The sequence below is a fragment of the Carcharodon carcharias genome, chromosome 4 (assembly GCF_017639515.1).
Source record: "Carcharodon carcharias isolate sCarCar2 chromosome 4, sCarCar2.pri, whole genome shotgun sequence".
Lineage (NCBI taxonomy): Eukaryota > Metazoa > Chordata > Chondrichthyes > Lamniformes > Lamnidae > Carcharodon > Carcharodon carcharias.
In genome coordinates this window covers 51,048,578-51,064,300 of record NC_054470.1, presented here as the reverse complement: position 1 = coordinate 51,064,300, position 15,723 = coordinate 51,048,578, and the positions used below count along the sequence as shown (strand labels likewise).

Sequence of the window (15,723 nt, the reverse complement as noted above, 5' to 3'; positions counted from 1 at the left end):
ATTCTCCCCATCCCTGTCCTAAAAGGGCGACCCATAATTTTAAACAGTGCCCCCTAGTTCTGGACCTGCCCACAAGAGGAAACATCCTTTCGACGTCCACCTTGTCAAGGCCGTTCAGGATCTTGTATACTTCAATCAAATCACCCCACTCTCTTCTAAATTCCAGTGGAAATAAGTCCAGTCTGTCCAACCTCATAAGACAACCCACTCATTCCAGGTATCAATCTGGTAAATCTCCTTTGAATCACCTCCAACGCATTTACATCCTTGGTTATATTTGCTACTTTCCAGGCTGATGGAACCTTTCCAGAATCTAGCAAATTTTGGAAAATTAACATCAGCACATCAACATTAGCCACCTCTTTTTAAGACTCTAGGATGTAATCCATCTGGACCCGGAGACTTGCCAGCCCGCAGCTCCATCAATTTGCTCAGTAGTTTCCCTAATGATTTCTATTTCACCAAGTTCCTCTCTCCTTTTCACCTCCTGATTTCCAGCTATTTTTGGAATGTTTTTTGTATCCTCTATAGTGAACACAGAAGCAAAATATTTGTTCATTTCTTCTGCCATTTCCTTATTATCTACTATTAACTCCCCACTGTCACTCTCTAAGAGGGCCAACACTCACTTTACTTGCTGCTTTCATTTTTAAATACCTGTAGAAACTATTACTACCCGTTTTTACACTTCTACTAGCTTCCTCTCATATTCTAACTTCTTCTTCCTAATTAATCTTTAAGTCATTCTCTGCCATTCTTTATATTCTATCCAATCATCCGTTTTGCTACTCATCTTTGTGGAGTTGTATGCTTTTTCCATAAGTTTGATGCTTTCCTTAACTTCTTTAGTTAACCACGAATGGTGGGTCCTCCCCTTAGAATTTTTCTTTATAATAGGACTGTATTTATTCTGGATACTCTGAAATATCCCCTTAAGTGTTTACCACTGCTTCTCTATTGATCTATCCTCTAGCCTATTTCCCAGTTCACTTCAGCTAGTTCAGCTTTCATCCCCACACAGTTGCCCTTATTTAAGTTTAAGATACTAGTCTTAGACCCACTCTTCTCCCTTTCAAACTGGATGTAAAATTCAATCACATTGTGGTCGCTGCTACCTAGGAGTGCCTTTATTCTGGAGGTCATTAATTAATCCTGTCACATTACACAATACGAAGTCTAATATAACCTGTTCACTTGTTGGTTCCAGAACATGCTGCTCGAAGAAACTCTCTTAAAAGCATTCTAAGAACTCATCTGGGCTACTATTGCCAATCTGATTTTTCCAGTTTTGTGTGTAAATTAAAACCACCTATGATTATTGCCGTCTCTTTATCACAAGCACACAATATTTTCTCTTGAATACTTTGTCCTACATTGTGGCTACGGTGAGGGGGCCTGTAGACCACTCGCACCAGTGACTTTTTTTCTGCATCAATGCCCTCTTTGTTTAACAGTGCTACTCCTCCACCTTTACCTAGCTTCCTATTCTTCTTGAATGTCATGTACCCCTAACAACCCAATCTTTGTTGTCCTGCAGCCACGTCTCCATAATTCCTATCAGATCATATTTATTTACTTCAATGTGGGCCATCAATTAATTTACTTTGTTATGAATGCTACATGCAGATAGAGAGCCTTCAGTTTTGTCTTTTTATTACTTTTGTAACATCAAGTCTTGACTGTTGATGTACTGTTAGGTTTTTTCTCTCTGTCCCTTCCTGCCATTCTCTGACCCTCATTTCTCATTTAACTGCTTTGCTCTCCTGTGTTGACTCTACACTTTGAATTACTACCTCTACCTAAGCTTGATCCCTCACACCTCGTTTAGTTTAAAGCCCTCTCTACTTCCCTATTTATACGATTTGCGAGGACACTTGTCCCAGTACAGTTCAGGTGTAAACCATCCCAATGGTACAGCCCCACTTTCTAATTTGATACCTAGCTCCTCATATTGACTTTTCAGAACCTCTTTCCTAGTTCTACCTATGTCATTGGTACCTACATGGACTACGACATCTGGCAGCTTCATGGTCACTATCACTCATACTAGCTTTTTAAATTTCCCAGCTGCTGTAGTGGGATTTGAACTTCTGTAGCTGAATTGTTACTGTGGTAAATACTGTTGATGTTAGTGAAAGGTCACCGAACTAAATTGTTAACTGTTTCTCTCTCCATAAATGCTGCCAGACTTGCTGCTTATTTCCAGCATTTGTTTTTATCTCTGGATTACTAGTTCAATAATATAATTGCTAAAATTGTTTGTGATTTACCACAAATGGAAGTTAATGAACACCTTTAGGACAATTACTCTTTATTCCTCATTTCAGAAAGTAGTCTAAATCTGATCTAAGCATTAAAATAAATCTTTGATCAGTTTAAGCTAGCTTTCTCTAAAGAAAATGGTTAACTGGAAACTTTGTTTGTTGTCAGTTCATTGAAATATGCAGTTCATATACTTTAATCCTAAGAGATATTCTGCATATGCGCATTTTGTGTAAAACTTGTGAAAATTCTTTAGTTACTGTGCTTCATTTGAAATGGACCACATTAAAAACAAATGCTGTTAAGTCCTTCTTTCAAAGTGTATTTCCTTAAGGCTGAACTTTAGATTTAAATAAATTTGCCTTTCAAAATGGAACCAAAGTTTGAGTCGAAAATAATAGTATGGATGTGAATTTAAAAATTAATATATGAATTTTAAACTGTGAACAAGGGATTGGCTTTCATATTTCTTTGATAGCACAAAAAAAATTATTGGTCATTATTTTCTTGGTTTCACAATTGCCCTGACAGCATACCATTGTACCGCATTAAAAATTAGTATTTTTAATCTTTGAGGAGTATACAGATATTTTCACACCGAGGGAGAAATGTATATCAATTCAGCTCAAATCTTGTGTCAATTGATGGCTACAAAATCATTTTGTGAGCATCTTACTTTATGATTAACAACTCTTAAAGTAAATAATTTCTGTTGAAGGGTCATGAGGACTCGAAACATCAACTGTACTCTTCTCCACCGATGCTGCCAGACCTGCTGAGTTTTTCCAGGTATTTCTGTAACTCAAAGTAATCTTGAAAGCGCTTCTTCTCTGTACATCAAGTTTCTGATCGTCTCTTTTCCCCTGCCTCTTGATTTTTTGAAGCAAATACACATTTATGTAGCAACTTCCATGTACTCAGTGCACCCCAAAGGACTTCTTAGCCAAAGAAATATTTCGAAATGCACTCAGTATTGTCACAAACATTAGTGAGAAAATGGCGAGTTAATCTATTTTCATGGTTTTGATTGAAGAATAAAAGTTGGCCAGGACAGCAGGAGAACCAAAGAAAATTGCAACAAATTAATAAATCTTTGAGTTGTAATCATGTGTTGCATGGGCAAACATGGCAGTCGATTTCTGCAAAACAGGGAATGAACCAATGGTCAGTTGAAGCAAGAATGGCCACCCGAACAACTGAGAGAACTCGCATGCTCTTCAATCTGTGCCATGGAATTCTTTATGCTCAACTGAGTAGATACTTTAAACATTTCATCTAAAAGACTGCAACAATGCAGCATCCATGGTATTCACTGCAGTAACAGCTAGATTAAATGAAGTCCAATGTGGTGCTTGAAATCATAACCTTGTGAGTCAGAGGGAAAAGTGCAAACAGTTAGACTAAATCAATATTCAAGGCTAAATTTTAAAAGACGCTGCTCATTGTGAATTTGGGGAAGTAGTCGTTGTAAACTCAAGAAAGTACATGGGTTTGTGTAATATTTTCATGTTCTCAAGACATTCCAAAGCACTTTACAGGCAATTTTTATTTTACATGAATCCATTACCCTGTTGACACACAAAGCAGCCAATTTACACTTAGTAAAGCACCACAAATGACAACGACATAGATAGCTATTTAATTTTGTTTGGTGGAATTGGCCGAGGAATAAACACGGATCAGGAATTCTTCATAGAGTGCCTGACAATGCAGGAATTCCCTAATGCTACACCGAAGTGTCACCCTAGGTAATTTTCCCAAGTTTTTTAGTGAGCACATGACCAACTATTTCAGAGGAGAAAATGCTACTGCTGAGCCAAAATGATACTGAGGATTTAACTGTGGGCAGTGGATATCTCAGAGAACCTGGAACACGCTTTAAACGTTGCTGACATTAAGCAATCAAACAATATTCAAACCAGAATAGAAAAACAGGTGTGAGCTGGAACTAAAGTTGTTTCAACCAGAAAAATACTCCACCGACTGAGTTGCAGCATTGATAACTTTTCTATAAAGTGAATAAAATTTAGTAAAATCAGCTGGAAAAAAACCACCCCCCTCCCCACTGCCCAAAATACCAAACCCTCGTAAGGATACAAATTTAACTGCACCAGAAAATCTCCAGTACCACTTCCAAGTCACTATTCTTCATAAATACTGCATAGTGACTATGAAGAAGATTTGAGGGCAAGCCGGCTGACTTTCTTAGTTCTCCCACCAAAAACTAAACACACACAACACTTTGCAACAGTAGTCAGTCACTAGATGATCAGTAATGGGAACACTAGCAGGTTTGCTACTTCCATAACCTAGGTGCCAATTGCTGCTCTGGTTGAAATCAGGAACTTTAACAGAGACCTACTGACACTGGCCTTTATCATGTGGACTGCTGCCCGAGCACATCTACAGAATTTTTCTAAAGTAAAAAACAAACAAGAAAAATAAAAATTAAATTAAAAAGTATAAAGAAGCATATATTTAAAGAAACAAAAATAAAAATAGCTGGAAAAACTCAGCAGGTCTGACAACGTCTGCGGAGAAGAATACAGTTAATGTTTCGCATCCATATGACGCTTCATCAGAACCAGTTCTGATGAAGAGTCATACGGACTCAAAATGTTAACTGTGTTCCTCTTCGCAGATGCGGTCAGACCTGCTGAGTTTTTCCAGCTATTTTTATTTTTGTTTTAGATTTCCAGCTTCCGAAGTATTTTGCTTTTATATATTTAAAGAATACTTGACTGGGCTAAAAAAAACTCAAGTGTTTCCTTGTACATAATAGTTCCTGTTAGAGATTGGAACAGGAAAATAGTGTGGTTCAGAAGAAAGGAAAAAGCACTGACTCAAGATACCCAATTAGCTATTTCTTTTCCCCTCTCGTCTCCCTTTTTTCTTTAAAAGGTCATTTTTATTGTACGAATGCTAAATATGTAGGGCACTGCCAACACTCGCTCCAAGTATTCCCACAAACAATGGGGCAGAGTTCCTGATTTTAGAGCATTTCGGGCACAAAATTGCTCAAAACTGGACTTCTTTCCCAAGAAATGATTTTGTTTTGCTCAGGTATCTGCTCAAATTCATTTGTATTTCGCCGAACATAAAATCCGGCATGAACCATCTTTTGGTTAGGAACATTACAGCCTTCCGGACTTAACATAGAGTTCAACAATTTCAGACTGTAATCTCTGCTTTCCTTTTTTTGTTTACTTTTCTTTGCATGTTTCAGTTTTTCGCTTATTTTTGCTTTCAGACAGTAGCACATCTACTCTCAGCATATCTTTTGTTTCTTATCATGTCCTATCACCATTCCCTTTGGCCCTGGAAGACTAACTCTTTAGTCATTCAATCTCTCCTGCCTTTTACCCAATCACAAAGCTTCCTTTTGCCCTTGTCCCAGCCACCCCTTGCTCAAAGCTTATTACATCTTTAACTTTTCCCAGTTAAGATGAAAGGCCATTGACCTGAAATATTAACTCTGCTCCTTTCTCCACAGGTGGGGCCTGACCTGAGTATTTCCAGCATTTTCTGTTTTTATTTTAGCATTTTAGAATTTTATTTTGCATTAAAAGAATATTCCTTGATTTATTTAAGAGTGATAACTTGGCACAGTTTGATTAATACAGCTGAAAAGGGTTTAACAAAAACAATTGTTTTAATCAGAATGACTAGTCCACCTCCTGTGACGAACCTGATTTATAACGGAAAATTATTTAAAAACTGTACAGAAATATTTACTAATTTCTTGAGTGTACAGTAATCAATTTTAGTAAATTAAAAATATTTCAAAGTTTTAAAAAAGGTGTCTAGTAATGCTTTTGCATGTAAAAATAATTTGAAGTCTCCTCAAAGGACTGCAAACAAGTGCAATGGTGAAGAATTCAATCTGAGGACATGGCCAGTTTTGTGGCTGAGCTTGCCCCCAGTACAATTACATTGTGCTGTATTTATAGCACAGAAGCAGGTCATTCGGTTCAACAGATCTATGTCAGCCTTTATACTGCATACAAGACACCTCCTACCCTTTTTCATCCAACTCACTGACGTATCCCTTTTTTCTCTTTTCCTTCATGTACTCATCTAGCTTCCCCTTAAATGCACCCATGCTAGTCACCTCATCTACTCCTTCTGGGAGTGAGTTCCACATTATAATCACTCTCTGGGTAAAGACATTTCTCCTGAATTTAGTATTGGATTTATTCATGACTCTCATATTTATGGCCCCTAGTTCTGGTCTCCCCCTCAAGTGAAATCATCACGACAACCACTCTATCAAATGTTTCTATAATCTTAAAAATCTTCATCTGGTCACCCCTCAATCTTCTCTAGTCAAGAGAAAAAAGCCCGTTCAATCTATCCAATAGACATAACTTCTAGCAAATCTTTGTACCACCTTTCCAATGCTTCTATGTCATTGGAATAATATGAAAACCAAAACTGTTCACAGTGCAAGGCTCTATGTAAATTTAACATATCTTCTCTGCTTTTCCAATTCTATTCCTCTAGAAATGAATGCCAGTGCTTGGTTCACTTTTTTTACAACAACTTATATAGCTCATTTAACGTAATGAAACCTCCCAAAGTGCTTCACAGGAGCATTTTAAAACAAAGTATGACACCGAGCTACATAGGGAGATATTAAGTAAAATGTTCAAAAGTTTGGTCAAAGAGGTCGGTTTAAAGAAGTGTCTTAAAAGAGAAGGCAAGGTAGAGAGGCAGAGAGGTGCCAGGAGGGAATTCTAGAGCTTAGGGCTTGGGCAACTGAAGGTACAGCTACCAATGGTGGAGCAATTATAATGTGCAATAAAAAAGTGGATTTATCAGCCTGCATTTTACAATAATAATGATGACAAAACTGTCACTGCTCACTGACATTACTTCTCTGAAACTGACAGCAACTTCTGCAGTCCATGCACGTACAGTTAAATGTTACAATCCAGAGGTTTGTGTCAGCAACACTACACTTTCCCACTAGGTTCACTGTTGAAGTCCTCACCAGACTGCAATCAAGTAGAAATCACTGGATGACAAGGATTTCCACCCTTACACTATTAAAAACGTAAAAACGCTTGAAAAAGTAAGAGCTAATTAAATGAGATGTAACTAGATTTTTTAATGGTTTATTAAGTTCATAACTGCTGCTAAGCAGCTTTACAGGGCCTGAAGAACCAATTTTTTAAGTTTTTGGAATGTCAAATTTCTCCATTGTGATATTAAAAAAAAATCACATTTCTAAAATAACTTGAAGTTTATGATACTCCCATGTGAAGATCCAATCATTCCTTTTGCTTTCTGAAAAAAATTAGTGCATTTTACTTCCTGGTTTGTTTTCTGTCAGAATGCATCAATCTGATTGGTTGCTTGCCTTACTTGATGGCATCACTGTTGTTGGATGCCTGGAGATCCCCTTGACTTGACACCAGATTCAAATGGGTGTCAGGAAAATGGAAAATTAATGTCACAAAGATCAATAAAACTTTGTGGATAACTTTCTTCAAGGTCAGCGGCAAGTGCAAATGGCAGTGAAATCTAGGCCAATAGCTTCTGTCGCTACTTTTAGTGATATATGTGATCCCTCTGCTCTTCTACCCATTTAGACAAATATTTTCCAAGAGTATGTGGCCTCCCTATTCTTCTCATCAAAACCTACCACCTCATATCTTTACTGAATTCAATTTGCCAATTACACACCCCTCTGCAAATTTGTTAATATCGTCTGTATGTTGTTGCCTTTCCCTATTAAGAGCCTCCTAATTTGGTGTCATCCACAAATTTTCAAATTGTGCATTTGATTCCAGGGTCCAAAGCATTTATGTAAATTGTGAACAATTGTGGCCCCAACACTGATCCCTATAGAACACCATTTCCTACCTTCTGCCAGTCTAAGGTACTAGCTTTAAACTTCCTGTTTTGTGTTTTATAACCAGTTTGCTATCCATTCTACTCGTTGCCTGCCTTCACACTTTCATCAAAGATTTACCTTGTGGCATCTTATTGAAGACCTTTTGAAATCCAAATATATTACCTCTATTACATCACACTTATCTACATTTCTGTTACTTCTTCATAGAATTCAATAAGGTTGATTAAGCATAACATTCCTTTTTGAAATACCTAGTGATTACTCACTATTGTACTTTGTTTCCAGATATTTTTATATTATATCTTTGGATTCTCTTGCCTTTTCTACCGCCGACATTAAAGTAATTGGTCAATTACTTATCTGGACTTCTCTCTTTTATATATAGGAATGATATTAATTGTCCACCAGTCCTCTGGCACTGAACCCTTCTGATGATTTTTTATATGTGTGATAATGCCTTTGCTACCTCTTCCTTAAGGTAGTTTTGAAAACACAGTTGCAATCCACTGGACCAGGAGGCTTATTCTTCTCCCACCCCGTTGAAGTTTGACAAGTTTATCAATTGTCTCCTGCCTTCCAACCATAAATGTCTTTAGAAGAATAAATCAGAAAGATATGGGCTGGGATTTTCCAGCCCCATTGCGGCGGGGCCGGAAGGTCCCAGAGGGGGGTGGATGCGGAAAATCCCGCCCATAATGTTATGTCCACCACGTTTGTCTTCCTGGCAAATACCAAGGTTCAATCCTTTAATACTTTTGCACTGCATTGTATTATCTGTGTTTACAGTGTGCATCTCCAATAGACCTTTCCCTATACGATTTTTCTTTTGCTGTTTAAGCACCTGCATGTTTTTTTTTCAAAACTAGCGCAAAAGTAGTCAATTTGTGCTTAATGAAATTTGCATTTGAAATTCCTCGATTGTTTGTGGTGGGTTGGGTTATTTCAGGCAAATTGTACTGAAAAAACACAGTGCAAAAATACAGCACAACCTAGCAGAAACTCTAGGTTGATAATTGAAAGATAGAATTCTTTTACTTTTAAGTGTACTCACCATCCAGAATGTGGTCAAGGTTCAAAAGAGCATACCTGCATATTGCATTCTGCAATATGCTGCATTATCAAATGCCCAAGCAACCTCAACAAAATTTAAACCTAAAAGCATGTTAAATAAGCATAAACACAGTACTGGGAATTGGAAATAAGAGAATTCTGGAAAAACACGTGTCAGAATCAAGAAAAAGAAAATCTAGCTTTTACACACTGGGTACAGTCCTTTGTCGGAATTGCATTGCTTAAAAATGTCAAATTTCAAGCTTATTCATGTACTATGTGCTTTAGTACATAGTTCATAAGTGATATTTTTGATTTTATTCAGACATTATTACCTTATGCATCTGATGCATGCTGTCCTGCTGGTACTCACTCGGACCCTGGGGTGGTATCGAATGGGTTACATTTGACGGCCCTGGACTGGGACCCATCATACTATGTACTGATCCTGGTGAAGGCCCCGGTCCTGGGCTTGGACCTAGAATAGGTCCAGGAGATGGACCTGGTCCTGGAGAAGGTCCAGGGTGAGGCATCCCACCAGAGGGATCTGTAGGAGTCGACATCTATGCCAGTTTTGCTCGTTATCTTGAAGAATTCTATTAGAAAAAACAAACATTAGAACACAAATTTCTTACTTGAGTTTATTTTACGAAACAATTTTCTTCTACCCCTAAACACAATGGTTTGAACGGCAAACACAATAATATTTTGAAAGTCCTTTCATTGTGCGATCTCAATTAAGAACCAAAAGGAAAATTGAAAAAATAAAGAGACATGTCTAAGCTTTTCATCTCGCAATCAGGATACTTGTAAGAATACCAATATAAGGGGAAAAACAACAATTTATACTGTATGTGAAGAGAGTGCTGATTGGTTGGCAAATGGGTTTGCCATGGAGAATGCACCACTGATGGTGACTGACAGTTTGCAACAATGCTTGGCAGTTAACTGTCAGTCACCATCAGTAGTGCATTCTCCATGGCAACCCCACTTGCCAACCAATCAGCACTCTCTTCACATTCAGTATAAATTGTTGTTTTCCCCTTATGTTGGTATTCTTGTGAGTGTCGTGATGAGAGCAAGAGAATAGCTTAGACATGTCTCTTTTTCAGCAATACTCAAGTTCTGTACTACCAAACGACTATTTAAAAATAAACATTCACACTTGCATGCAAAAGTACAGGAAGGTAGCAAAAACGATTTTGTACCCCCAGAATTGCTGCAAAGTAACAAATATCATGTAATAGCTAGCTTAGTCAAAAGAAATCTTAATATGAAAAATAGATGGTGGCAAAAACAATGTTACACCTGACATTTTACATGAACACTATCAGATTACATTTATCTAATGTGCCCATTATCTTACACGATGCAATATTCAATGGTGGCTTTTTTCTCCCCTATGCTAAGGTGCTATTTTTAGTCATTGAGATTTCCAAAAATTCACACTCAAACTGCAGAGTATAGAAGGCAGCGCAGCAGTTTACATACATAATGCAATTATGCATACCAACATCTGTGCTTTCATGCTAGACTACCCACAATCTCAGATCTCTGAAAAACAAAATAAAACACTGATGCTGGGATAATACTATATGCATAAGACATCAGGGCTGTCATTTTAGAAACTGTTTCTCTATGGCAAGCTCTGAAGCAGATCTAGAAAATGTCTTTATCCACCATATTCCTGATTACTGCCAGAGCCCCAAGGCCCTTAACTTATTGATGCCACCCCAAAAAATTGCTGTATTGTAAATGTGATTGACTGTCCACAGAAACAGGACAACCAATAAACAAAAATAAAAGGATTCAGCAAAATAAAGGCAAGGACTGATGCTGAATTTAACATTCTTTGCAGTACTACCGCACATAATATTGTCCATAGTATGAATATGAAATCAAAACATCCTCATTACAACAGCCTGACAATTGGATTGTTTAGAGAGGCTGCATCATTTTTGATGGCTCCAGTCTACAGATAACAGTTATTAATTGTCAATTATTTAGTAAAATCTCTGTTAAACCAAATAAACAGAAAGAACACACACTGCAAGTATCTGGTGGTTTCTATTCAGTCATTTTATTCAAGATTTGAAACTAGTAGCTGCCAATCAGAAAATGTCAATTAATGTTTGGACTTTCGTTTGAATTCCTGACCTTCCAGGAAGGGGAGGGGTGGTGTTGGGGGGAGAAGGGAGGAGAGAGAAAAAAAAAATACAGCAGCAAATCTCCAGTGAAAATTTTAAACAGTTCACAGTTTAATTTCACATTCATCAAAAACCATAATAAGGATGAAGTATTCCTTTCCCTGACAGTCATTACTGAAAATAGCTTATGCTAATTAAAAACGAAAAAAAAAACTGACAAAATCAACAACCTCACAAGGTGTATGTGAAAGGTTACATTACGCACAGTTGACTGGTTCTCAAGGTTTGGGTACATCATCTACAAACCCTAGAAAATCAAACTTGTGCCGTGAATATATTTGCTGCTGTCACCAAATGCCAAGTTTAAAATGGCTCAAAACTACTCTTCCAAAGGAAAACAAACAGAATATAAGAAATTAAACCTAATAAGCTCCAGGTGCATCAAGTAACAGGTAAAACAATTTGTTTGCATCTCTTTATTCACTCTGGAGGGAGCTCCACCAACAGGATAGCAACTTCCTGCAGTGTAAGAGATTGATGTGTCAGTTTACTTTTCTCCCTCAGGGTTCCCTAACACCTATTCCTGCACGACCAGCTGTTCCGTTGAGAAATTGTGCATGTACAGTAGTGGGTTTGAGTGACAGTCACTGGTGTGCCTCAAACCTAAGGCCACAACTGTTCAAAGCAACTGTCCTTAACTGCTTATATTAGGATAGTCTGGGCAAAATAGTTTCATGCATATCAGAATTCATCAGAAATTTATCCAAAAAATAAAGACTTCCATCAGGTTTCTGCTAATGAAGAAAGCCTTGGATTTCCACTTTCTTACTTCTTTCACAAACTTCTGAAGAATAAAATTGCATTTCTATAGTATCTCCCACATGCTAAATTAATCCCAATGTTTTACAGCCAATGATTTACGTAATGACAGTTGTCACAAAAGCAAACAACTAATTTGTATCCAAACTCTGACAAAATAAAATGAATTACCAATTAACCTGCTTTTGATAGTGTTCATTGATAGATAAATGTTGGCCAAGACACACAAAAACCCTGTGGCTCTAATTACCACCACTGGCATCCATCTGATAAGGTGATGGCATCAATTTAACCTCTCATCCAAAAAATGCCAATGTTGCATTTCCAAAGTATAGCACTTAAACACCAAGCTAGTTTATTTTCTCAAATCCTAAATCCTTGAATGTATGACCACCTAACTCAGAAGAAAATGAACTACCACAACACCATGATTAACACTTAAAAGAAAAAAAGTAAATGCTACATATTTTAAATATACTAACATGCAGATTTCAAATAAATGGTTTGGTAGTAAGTACTACAATATTGTGATCAGTAACACTGCAATGCAAATCACCAGCAAGAAATTACATAGATATTGCATCTTTAATTTAAGAAAACTTTCAGAGGCAAGAAAATTGATGCTCGAAGGAAAAATTAGCAGAAGTAGCCAGAAACTTGGTTGAAAAGGTGATTTTCAGGAGGATCTTTAAAAGAGGGAGAGCTTGAAAGTGGGGAATTAAGAGCAGAATCAACACAACTAGCAGACATTATGACAATAGGTACAAGAGAGGTGATGGAATGAATTAAAGACAAGGACAAGTACTTTACATTTGAGTCATTGAGACCTGAACCAATATAGATCAACAAGGCTCAGTGACAGGCAAGTAGAATCCATGCAGAACTTTTGAAAAGCTCTAGTTTATGAAGCATGTAGGTTGAGAGACCAGCGAGAACACTGGAGAAATCAACATCAAAGCTGATGAAGTCCTGTACGTGGGCTTCAATGGCAAATAAGCTGAGCATTACCTGTTTCTGCCATACCTAAGAGGTTAGTCACCGATGGAACCAACATGGGATTCAACAGAAAGCACAGGCAGTCTAGTTCAGCCCCAAAACCGTGACCAGAAAGGCAAATGAAGTCAATGGTAAGCAAGCAGAAGACAATGTCTTTATTTTTGTCCACTGTTCAACTGGAAGAGGTGAAGACTCATCCAAAACTAGATATCAGATAAGCAACCTAACACAGGCAGTTAAGGGGTTGTGAAAGCTGGTGGGAAGGCGAAGCTGGGTGTCACGAGCAATAATGTTGAAGCTGACCTTTTGGCTGTAGGTAATGTCATCAAGAGACTGCATATAAATAAAGAGAGGATTAAGGATGGAGCCTGGGGACATATTAGAATAACTGTGCAGGTATGGAAAGAGAAACCATTGCTATAAATCCTCCAATTAAGATCAGTTCAGCAAGAGTAGAATCAAGAATGGGCAGCTCCAAGAGCTAAGCAATGGAGGAAAGGCATTTGTATTCGACTTAAAGAATCAGTATGATGCCAAAAGACCCAGCCTGGCATTTATAATAAGAGAAGTAAGATAGGTTTTACACCTACTGTATTGTTACTATAAAATGTTTAGCATAGGTTTGCATAAATGTTTTTTGCTAGTACATACAATAGTTTTCCAGGTTTCCTCAGCAAGGAATATTGACAAAGGCTAGATTATGCAGACCTGAGCTAACCTTAGGCATGTATGCGCAAAGTAAATCAGATTTAGAATATGTCACGATTTTGTTTTAAAACTGAAGCTAAATGTCAAACTACAATATACAGATTACTGGAACAATTGTTTTCAAGTAACTAGTAGTCAGCTTTTAGACTTTCCCTTTTGAACACAAGAATGCAGGAACATATCTACCATATTTACCCCTTCTATCAGAAAGTGGTGATCAGATAACAATAGAAATTCCTAAAGATTTGAACAAAAACCATTCAGACACAAGTGCTACTCAACTGACTTTACGTTTGGTTCTCTGGGTGTAGCATTTCATTATTTGCCACATAGATTAAAGAAACACCACAGCCGAATGCTTTAATGGTCCTCAACAACAAGCTATGTTAGCGACAATAATCTCCAAGTTTGAACCAATTTTTACCACTACCTTTGGTTTGAAACTAACCAAACTAGACAACTGTAACAGGAAATCCTGGAACAGAATCTAGCATGTGTTTGGGTTTATTTCTTCAATCAAATTCCTTTTAAAAAGGTGAAGATAATATTGTACTAAGTTATAGGTAGAATAAAACTTGTCTGATAAGACTAGTGGGCATGCAGTAATACACAGTCTAAACCTCTTTGTGAGCATAGTAAGCTTCTTACACTTGTTGGAAGCTTATACAAAATAACAAGACATCAAAAAAATCTTAAAGGCACGAGTGCATTCTGCTTGTTAGTGCTAAAGGTTTGTCAACTTGATTCTGCCCTGCATGTTCTATGCAATTCCATGTTTGGAAGATTCCTCGGTAACATGATTTTCAAGTATGATAGCCATTTTATGACGAGGGATGTGGCATGATTTCATAAGAATCCAACTCTCCTTTAGTGACAGCTTCTGAAAATGAAGGTTACAGCCACATAGTAGTGAGAGCTGCTATATTTAAAAATTAATGGCATATCAGACCCAATTGCAATAATTAAAAAAAAAAACTGCTGGCTGAGATGTGTCAGATTCAACCCTCTCAGTGCTGAATTGCAGCCTCTGCACATCACGTTTTTAATCAAATGGTACAGCACCTCCAGTTTCTGAGCTGAGCATACTGGTCAATAAGGACCAGACAACTTAATTCTATAAGTATTTGCATTTCCTATTTACTGTTTTCTCCCACTTTTACTTTGTGGCACTGGAAGTTTTTTTAAAAACACAATTCTTAGCAATGTTGCCTCAGCAGTGGATACATCCTAAAGCAGAAGGGCAAAATCTGTTTGTATGAGCTATTTGAGATATATGCAAATTCATGGAAACATGAAACTAAACTTTATATCTAGTCCCCGAGGCTCCTTGGTATGCACATAAGTGGCCCACCTGGACAAACAGCAGGAAAGCAAGCCAAATAGTAAGTCCAGAGAAAAATAATGCTACGTCAGGTTACTAGCTACAGCATTGCAGTAAATTTCATCCGAAAGAATTAATTCCTTGACTATCGAGTACACATCAGTATATTTAAACAAACGGGATTACATTATCTTCCTTTTTCAGCACTGATCCATCAGTGGAATACAGAACTGTGTAACCAAACAACCAGTGAGCAGTACAAGCAACAGAAATAGACTCCAGTAATTTATGACCAACAGCCCTGAAAATTGAAATGTGAACTTGCTGCCAGTTTTTTTTTATTGTACTTAACATAGGTATCAATACGTGTACATAAATACATTTCTGAAATCTATTTTCACACAAATATGCAGTCGGCATATGTAACTGAAAAGGGAGTGCAGTGCGGCTGAAGAGGTAATAAAATGAGCGATGTGGCTGAGGGTGAAGTTATTCAACGCAATTCCTCCATCCCCCTACCTCCCCACATCGCCTTTAATCCACTTTGCAGCAAAATAGGT

At 37.5% G+C, this 15,723-nt stretch overlaps 1 protein-coding gene across 6 annotated transcripts in view; it reads right to left on the bottom strand.

The window, feature by feature from the left end:
- The window catches only part of smarca2 (SWI/SNF related, matrix associated, actin dependent regulator of chromatin, subfamily a, member 2), a 149,789-nt gene that overhangs the window by 132,599 nt on the left and 1,467 nt on the right, over nucleotides 1–15,723 (bottom strand). For all 6 annotated transcript variants that reach the window (XM_041185760.1, XM_041185755.1, XM_041185759.1 and 3 more), the window contains exon 2: nucleotides 9,508–9,768. In XM_041185760.1, the coding sequence (XP_041041694.1) occupies nucleotides 9,508–9,735 (228 nt within the window). In that variant the 5' untranslated portion in view covers nucleotides 9,736–9,768. The remainder of the gene's footprint in view (nucleotides 1–9,507; nucleotides 9,769–15,723) is intronic.